This window comes from Etheostoma spectabile, chromosome 12 (assembly GCF_008692095.1).
Source record: "Etheostoma spectabile isolate EspeVRDwgs_2016 chromosome 12, UIUC_Espe_1.0, whole genome shotgun sequence".
Classification (NCBI taxonomy): Eukaryota; Metazoa; Chordata; class Actinopteri; order Perciformes; family Percidae; genus Etheostoma; species Etheostoma spectabile.
The window spans coordinates 18,517,670-18,526,458 of NC_045744.1; the positions used below are offsets into that span (position 1 = coordinate 18,517,670).

At 40.9% G+C, this 8,789-nt stretch overlaps 1 protein-coding gene across 1 annotated transcript in view; it reads right to left on the minus strand.

Annotated features, from left to right (window-relative positions):
• The window catches only part of nop9 (NOP9 nucleolar protein), a 7,649-nt gene extending 73 nt beyond the window's left edge, over window positions 1-7,576 (minus strand). Inside the window, exons 1-7 of the mRNA XM_032531864.1 lie at window positions 7,513-7,576; window positions 6,411-6,719; window positions 4,823-5,059; window positions 4,516-4,711; window positions 3,685-3,782; window positions 229-351; window positions 1-85 (exon numbers count right to left, since the gene is read on the minus strand). The exon at window positions 1-85 is cut by the window's left edge and continues 73 nt beyond it. Coding sequence (XP_032387755.1) covers window positions 1-85; window positions 229-351; window positions 3,685-3,782; window positions 4,516-4,711; window positions 4,823-5,059; window positions 6,411-6,636 — 965 coding nt within the window. The 5' untranslated portion in view covers window positions 6,637-6,719; window positions 7,513-7,576. The remainder of the gene's footprint in view (window positions 86-228; window positions 352-3,684; window positions 3,783-4,515; window positions 4,712-4,822; window positions 5,060-6,410; window positions 6,720-7,512) is intronic.
• Between the last annotated feature and the right edge of the window lie 1,213 nt (window positions 7,577-8,789).

Below are 8,789 nucleotides of genomic sequence, written 5' to 3' on the forward strand. Positions count from 1 at the left end.
CTTCTGTGGGTGAAGTGGGAGAGGGCAAATTTGGCCCACACATGGCGAGCAAACTGATCCGACCTCAGCTGGCTTTCACTCAGCACTGGAAGGTAAGGGGAGATAGGAAAGGAAAGTCATCGACAGGGATGTGAACTACAGACAAAATGGATAACCAAATTACGAAATAACCAAACAATCTATCAAGCCTCCCCTTAGAGTCAGGATTTGGGCAATGGTTTGTATTACCTAGTTCCTGTGCGATGCTTTGCCTGTGACTGACTGTTGCACTGTTCCATATGGCTTCCAGCACCCGACTACCCAACCTGGAGCAGGCCATTGGAACATACTGGCCCTGGGAGAGACAAAATAGTAAACGCGAAGAACAGAAATGTTAATTTCAGGTTAGAAATAAGAATAATAAATAAAAACATATTCCTATGCTGGTAGTTTGGGTATAGTTTCTAGTTTTTTTTGTTTTTTTTAGGTACCAAAAATCTATTCTGGTGTATGTTAATAGGAAAATGTTAAGTAGATGAGTGGAGATTTTTTTGGATTTACTTTTTGTAGTGTACAGTATTTCAGTGCTTCCTTACATGTGACTCATAATTTATTTTTATATAGTGGGATTTATGTAAGATTGTTCATTGTGTACTGTTTGACGGCCAGTCTGAGATATTAATCACCCCTGGGAGGCACAGATGGACAACCACATCTGTTGTCCATTGAAATAACTTTGTGGTTTGGAGTCACTACGCTTATTTCCAGTAGCTTTGCACCTACACAATGTGATGTGCATTTAACTGACCTCCTAACACAATTACAAATGCCAAATATTTCCCAGGGAGTAATGGTTAGTTGTGGGATAAAGTCTAAACAGCAGCTATGTGTTGAGTCTGAATACAGTTAGGAAGAACCAACATAGAAACAACCAAAAGGATGTCTTGAATGTCTTTCTGAGAAATTAAGTATTTCCCTGGGGTTTACTTTCTAGATTCTAAGGCTATATTTACATTGCTACGTTTTGGTTTTTGAGCAGAGTTTTAAGCCAAAAGCTCTGTACACACAAGTGTTTTTAGCCCCAGTAGAAGAACTAATCTCTGTTTATCTAACACCCAAATCACATATCTCATCAACATTCTTGTATCCTGGGCATGCGTGTGCATGGGTAAACAGGAGGCAGCATGTATACTCTGCCCGTTGTTGGTAGTTGCCATGGTAACGTTGGTAGCTTAGTCTCAGTCTCAGAGAATGAGACTTCATGACCCAACCAGGCAGTGAAACATTGGCGTCGGTGTTGACAAAGATCTCCCCTAGGGATTACAAACCGAGATGGGGGGGGGGGGGTCACTAGAGTTTTTTAATTTCTCCATTTCATTTTACGGTCTCCTCCAGAGGGTGGAGTCTACATAGAGACTGGAGGCATATTTAAAACAGATGTAAGAAGCAGCAGCATTTAAAATAGAGCTGTAATCTGTCTCTTGACAGTTGTTGTGAAATTCAACAGCATGGCCTACCACATCTTAATGGATGGGGCTGTTGCTATTTTACATTTGTTAACAAATCCAATTTAAAAACCAAGAACAAGCTTTGTCAGCCTAAATGTCAGTAATAGTATCTAAAACTGCAAACAGGAACTGTGACTAGCTAAAAGGAAAAATTCCATAGTGACACTAAACCCCTTATCTCCCCCACCCCTTTGGGGAAATTTTGCCCTGCCCGGGGGCCGGTTTGGGGTGATGGGGGCCTAGGACGTGGCTGCCCACGGGTCAAAACCCGTCAGGGGGTCAGGGGGCCGGGGCCGGCTGCAGGGGGTGAGCGCCCTTAACTTGGCCACGCCTGGCCCACCCGGGGGCCGGGTAACAGATGGATAAAAGGGGACGGGAAAATGATCAGAACAACGAGACCTCTCCCATAAAATATGCGTGGGGTGCTTCTTGTTGTGCTTTTCTGCCCTAATTATTCTCTAAATGAAAGACTTCCAAACCCCCAAATTCGATAAGACCCTTGGTTGTTTCCCTCTGTCTTATTTGCCCTCGCTTTGTCAAGTGGAAAACACTAAAGGGTTCGGGCTGAAGAGGGGGCAGCTGCGTTCGAGAGCCGGCTCGGCACAGTGGAACCCTGGGGCAACTGTCAAAAGGGGGTTTTCATCACCCACAGATCAAAAAATAATAGTTTTTGGTGTTATGCACTTTTTCTTTCGTCAAAAAAAGGGGGGGTGAAAAAAAAAAAAGGGGTAGGGTTATTTGTTTTGAACCCCTGGGGCCTTTACGCCCCAATTACAAAACTCTTTGACGCTTACTTTGAGGACCTGAAAATCATCCCCCGCCCTTTTTTCTCTTCATTTTTCTGCCAGCTCTCGCCTTACAATCCACCCTGTGACCCGAAACCAAAGGGCCCCCGCCTTGGATCAACCATCAAACAACTTCGGGAAAACTTGGGAAAGAGGGGAAAAAAAAAGGGAGTAATCTTTAAATCAAAAAACCCACTCTAATCCTGCACTGGTGACGCAAAAATATGACCACCATTTTGATTTGGCCGAGGGGGGGTTAGCCTCGGGGGAAAAAAATTGGAAAGGGTGGAGGGCCAGTCACCACTGACCCTGAGGGGGTTTTTTGTAGAGGTCCCGGAGGGATTTTTGGGGGGATGCTTTTTATCGTCTCAATAGGTACTGAGGCCTTGTCCTTGAAAGACCGAAGGGGGACAAAAAAAAGGAAAGAAAAAAAGCCACTTTACTGAATTCAGGGCACAGGCGACCTTTCCCGGGACAGAAAGGGACGTTGTCTACCTCACCCGGGCACCTGCGACTTGTCGGGTCCCATGAATGCTTTGGGGGCTTTTGAAAAGTTAGGCCGCTTTTGTCAAAAACATAAACATGTCTGGAAAACACACCTTGCAACGCATCGATCACACTTTTTAGGGGAAAACAGGGGAGAGGACGTGTTTCTTAGACCTTCTGCCTTTTTTAAAAGGGGGTGCCACCGGGCCCAAAAAAAGTTTTTTTACTTCTTTTTCCCACCAAAACAGTTGGGTATATCCTTGGGGTCAAATAAACATGGAATGCTTTTCTTTTTTGATTTATGGTATTTTTTTGCTAAAAAACTACGGGTGTACATGTTTGAAAAATTTTCACACCCAGCGGTGATTTTAAAAGGGGAAAAAAAATTGATCTTATGCCTTAATTAAAAATATTTTTGGAAAATCCATTTTTTTAAAGACCCAATTTTTTTTGTGAATGAAAATGTACATAAAAATTTTCCCTCTCCATAAAAACGGGGGGCAAAAATTTAACACACCCCCTTTAAATTCCCCCATAACAGGCAGTTTTTTATTGTTAAAAGGCCGTTTTTTTCAGGGATCCAAGATCTAGCATCCTGATAAATTTTTCCCCTTCCCTTTTGGAATTAAACTAATCCCAAATCATTACATTCCCTTCCCTACCAAGATTGGCAGGGGTTTATTTCGTTAGCTTATAGCTTTTGTTTTGGGCTTAGAGTGTTTTAGGAAATTCCCATCCCCTAGATAAATTTCCAAAGATTTTTTTTTTTTTACTTTAGCATGGGTGTGTAAAAATTTCTCAACTCTTTGACCCCGATAGCACTTTTGCTTCGTAATACCCGATTTCCCCCTGTTAAACCTAATACAACTTTTTGTTCTGGGTACGTGGGGAAAATTTTCTTGGGGTTTGGGTGAACAAAGACTCACATTTAAAGTTGTCCAAAGGTCTCTTTAACTTTTCCCGCCGTACCAAAAGGGGGGGGAATCTCAAAATCTTCAGTTGAGGAGCGACTGGGGGTTCTTTTTTTCCCTGGGAAAAAAAACGACGCATAACAAACTAAAAGAGACAAGCCTTCTGCTGGGAGGTCTGACCCACTGGGCCGCCTCTCAGAATAGCCCAGACCCAAGCTTTTTTTTCTTGCTGTTTTTCTTTTTGAAAAAAAACACCAAAAAAAGATGAAATTATTTTACACTTTTATTTTCACTTTTTTCCCCACGGTGAAAAAACCATTTTTGACACCACCGCTTTTAAAACACTTTGTTAGGGGGGGTTTTCAACTCTGAGCGACTGCGAGGGGACGTGGGGGGAACACGCATAGGGGAAAGGGCTGTGAAACTGTTTTTTCTAAATTAAATAAGTTCCTTTTTTGCTTATTGTACAAATGTTGATTTTGGCCGCTTTCCACACAGTCCATTCATGGGGGGCTTTTTTAAAAATTTCAAAATCCTTAGTGCTTCAAAAAACTACCTTTTTCCCGGCTAACTCATCCCCCCCATAAAAACGACCCGTTACGAACACTTCCTTGCCGAGGATAACATTTTTTAAAGGGTTTTTTCTTGATAAAAGCCACAAACCGTAAAAAAATCATGAAAAACTTTTTGCAAACCCCTAACTTCCTATAATCATTAGTTGAAATTTTTTTCTGTTTCAAAAGATAAATAAACTGCAAACAGGGGCGCTGGACTAAATTTTTTTCTGCTAGGGGGTCCACAGAGTCAGACTTTGAAAACCTGCAATTTATTTGTGTGTGTGTGTGTGTACCTGGACGAGTCTCAGTGCGGGCTGGTCCGAGACAGCCTGCCAGCACATGTAAAAGTGTGCGGACCACGTGTGAGCCATGGACATGTTTGATGAACTCTTCGCTGTTGTCTCTCACCGCCCTACTTAAAGACAACACCTGGGCCTCCAACACTCCACAACTCTCCTCTTCTTCTTCTGCAGTAGCAGACGCCTCTAAAAAATGAGACAAACAAAGCAGAGTTGTTATTTTCCTATTAACTGCAACGCGTTTCACACAGTGATGATGAGCAGCTTCCCACTCAGTCGTGACACGTGTAATCTTACCTGTGCACCTGGATATCTGTCTGACTGCACTCTCCACTACGTGGCCGCCGCACCGATCACAAGAAACCGCTTTAAACTCTGACCCTAATTCTCCACCCAGTTCAGCCAGCACCGTGGCCACCTGGTCAGGACTGCACAGAGGGAGCAGCCGCTGCAGGGTGATGCTTCCCGTCTGGTCCATCGACACCACCGTTGCTTTACCTTTCACTTCTGTCAGGACATTTTCCACAAACATCTCTACAGAAGAAACGTTGAGACAAGAGTTAAGAGAAATTATACGCAGGCATCGATGGCGCATCTGATATCTAACGACAAATATTAGGTCATTACAAACATCAGAGACAAGAAATTCTGGCGGTGGCGGAGTCAACAAAAAAAATAACTAATGTAACTGGCAGCTTAACCTGCTTTTTATATTTCATGAAGTCTGGCTCGACGAATGTACATTGCTAGGATAAAGCCTGCCGACGCCGGATGTCCCTCTTCTATCCTTATCCCCGCTATCTAACAGTGTGTTTACATGTACTAAAGTAACTAGATTACTCATTGAAACCAGGTTACGTGTAGGGCTGGGTAATATGGAGAAAATAAAATATCACAATATTTGTATACAAATACCTTGATATCGATACCGCAACAATATTGCAGTGTTGACTATTGGTGCTTAGACAAAATATTTACACAATGAGATTTTTGATAAATAATCATCAATAATGTAGATATAATGACAAAGTGTTTAAAGGCAAATAATAGAACAGCCTGGTAAGTTCAGAAAATTACAACTTTACTGTAATTCAGCTTACAAAACCAGGAAAAGACACCACTTACGTCATATTACGTTATTCAAAATCTAAGACAATGTCTAGTCTCATATCACAGTATTGATAAAAGATTGATTAGCTCTAATTATGTGGGTATTGGAGAATGCATTTATGCAATGTAATCATCTGGTTACTGGAAGCTATGTATACATGCAGCTTTTTTTTTGTTGCTCTATTACAGGTTTTCTTGTTTTTGATAATTTAGTTCAATTTTAACCTGTTCTTGTTCCTTCAACACCAGAGGCTAAAAAAAGTTTCTAAAAAAGTTAAAACACAGGCAGCTGTACAAAAAGTAAAATACGGTCTGAAACTCTTGCACAGCAGGGCTGGATAATGTATTGATATTTATTGCTTGATGATTTCAGAATTGATGTAAGTTTTCTTTCTCATATCATGAGTGAGTCCTGGTGAAATAATTCTACAAAGTCTGGTTTCTTTTGGAATATCTTGGACTGAATGTGAGTAGGGCTGCACCTAAAGATTGTTTTCATGTTTGATTAATCTGCCAATGATTTCAAGTTATCTATTCATTTTTCTTATAAAATGTCAGAAAATAGTGAAAACTGTCCATCACAAGAGCTAAAGTTGACATTTTCCAAATTCCTTGTTTTTCCCCAACCAATAACCCAAAGATATTTATTTATATTGGCTGCCCTATATTATAGATCATTTTTAGTGTAATATGCTTTTCTGCTGCACATACCCAACTTTAAAATCAACTTCCAGTCATCGCTTGATCAAATGTCCAGAAAAAGGATCCGTCTCACCTCTGTCCTCGTCATCTTCAAAGCCTTCACTGAGTCTTTCCCCAACTCGGCGGAAGTAGCCCACACTCAGGGCGTCCAGACGCTTCCTGCCACCGTCTCCCTGACCCCCTTTTCCTTCTTCACCTCCCCTCCTCTTGCTTTCCCCTCCATCTCCATCTTCACCAGGATGTTTCCTCTTCTTCCCTTCCCCTTTCTGGGGCTTCCTTTCCTCTGTTTTTGTCAACATAGCTTGGACCTTACAGCATGCAGGTTACAAGTGGAATGCCTGGGTCTTTCTTGTTAGAGAGGATGCTCAGTTTGATCTTCTGGCTAGAACAGGGAACAGGTGAGGGGAAAACATGAAGTCATCGTTAGAGTTTGATGGTTAAGTCCACATTCTCCTTATTCATCAAACAGCAATGCTTTATTAACATTGGTTTACACCGTACACTAATGTTGTTAAAGTGTAGGGCTTTAATGTAAATACAAGTGTTTTATGCAATAGTATTACCAATGTTTACCAAACGATTAGTGTTTACCTAGAATACTAGTAGTGACACTACATTATTTTACATTATTAGTTATTACAGGCTAGTCTGATCTGATAATAAAATGGGGCAAAACTTTATAAGATGAATTAGAAATTGAACTAATGGTACAGTAATTAAGACCACCACTGTTTTTTAATTGACAGAGGAAACACTTTCTGCGATCAATGTTGTTTAGTGATACGTCAGACTAGTAATCGAGGTTAATATTAGGGAGGCCAAGTTGAAAATGATCTGTAAACAAGGGACTCAAGCAACAGCACTGCACTGCCTTTGGCTCCAAATGATTCGGACGGTGTCCTAAGTCATGTTTCCGAGGTCAACACGGTTGCCGATAAGCAGGGAAACGTATGGACATATTCTTTAAAAAGCAGTCTGGCTAAAAGACGAACACAGCTGAGAAGGCTGCCATGCCAACTCCCTGCATGAGAAATGTGCGCAAACTAACTCGATTTTTTTTCTCGAAACGAGTGGACATGTTTTAAATGTAAACACTTAAATGAGACATTTAGTTTAATTCTTACAAAACATGAAGCTGAAATCATGCAAGGCAAAAAGAATGTAGCTCAACTCACGTGCCAGATGTGAAGCCCGTAGACCTGTGTTTTGGACGCGTAGTGATGACGTAGCAGCGGGCGGTTTTTTTTGTGTGGCTCAATTCAAAATGATTTAATTATTTTTTTAATCATGCCATTTATTTATTTATTTATGTCTCCCCCCCCCCATTTCTCAGAAAGAAATACTACCTTAATATCCCGTACTATGTTTACAGTTTACTTAATTATTATGCCCTTTGCCAATTAGAAAGTACCACTGTAATACCGTGTCAGCTTGCTGGCACCAAACTCATTGTGACAAAGCCTGAACTGAAAAAGCCTGACCGGAACAATCCTACTTCTATTAAAAAGGTTCTCTGAAAAACCAATTGCTGATTTCTACAGCGTGTTAATAATTGTAATTTGATAACGTGCACTCAGCCTTGGTTGTAACCACCAGAGGGCAGCATGGTCACTTTCCTGCTGACGGTGCACACCCAGAGCCAAGCCTCGCTGTAGGTGGTAACGCTCAGAGCTGTGACCACAAGGCATGTAACTCATTAAAATACATTCTTTACCATCAGGGACTTATAACTTTATGAAGACTTTTGACACAAAATACCTTATACCTTCCCCAAGCACAAAGAGGAACAACCTCGCAGGGTGACTCCTGTATAACCTATTCAACTTTGCCTGTAGAAAATAGACAGCCGTTTGTCAATTTGTAGTATACAATTTTTGTCACCAAACCAAAGCATCTTTAGAAAGGAAAAAAAACTTAAATTTTTTTATATATTTCTTTTTGATACACTAGTAAATTATCTTGCTTTGTTGCTATTTACATCATCACATTAAAATGATCTGATTAGGTCAAGGTTCTAAATCTTAAGTTATGACCTTTGGACCTATGGCTTGCTTTTGACTTGCGAATTAATGGTCCGACTGCCCCATTTCTGACGATGATGAGAGCATTACTTCCTCTTAAAAGTGACATACCCCTGCCTACAGTCTATGTTTAATAAATGAATCAGAGGGGAGGAGAGTTGAGATATTGTCATTTCTGGTCAGAATGGAAACAGCGCATGTAATACTTTCCACAGGTAAACTGCAAGAGTACTAGAAAGAGGAATAGCTTATATGATGAATGTACATCATGTTTTAAAATTGGCTTTTAAATGTCCGCTGATGAGGTGTATCCAGGCAAAATTGATTTATTAGATCTTCAAAGACAAGATAAAGAGAAGTAGATGATTTTGAGATTTCCAAGTTTTCAGCCATGTCTATTTGTTGGGTCCACCAGTTCTGGCATATCTCAA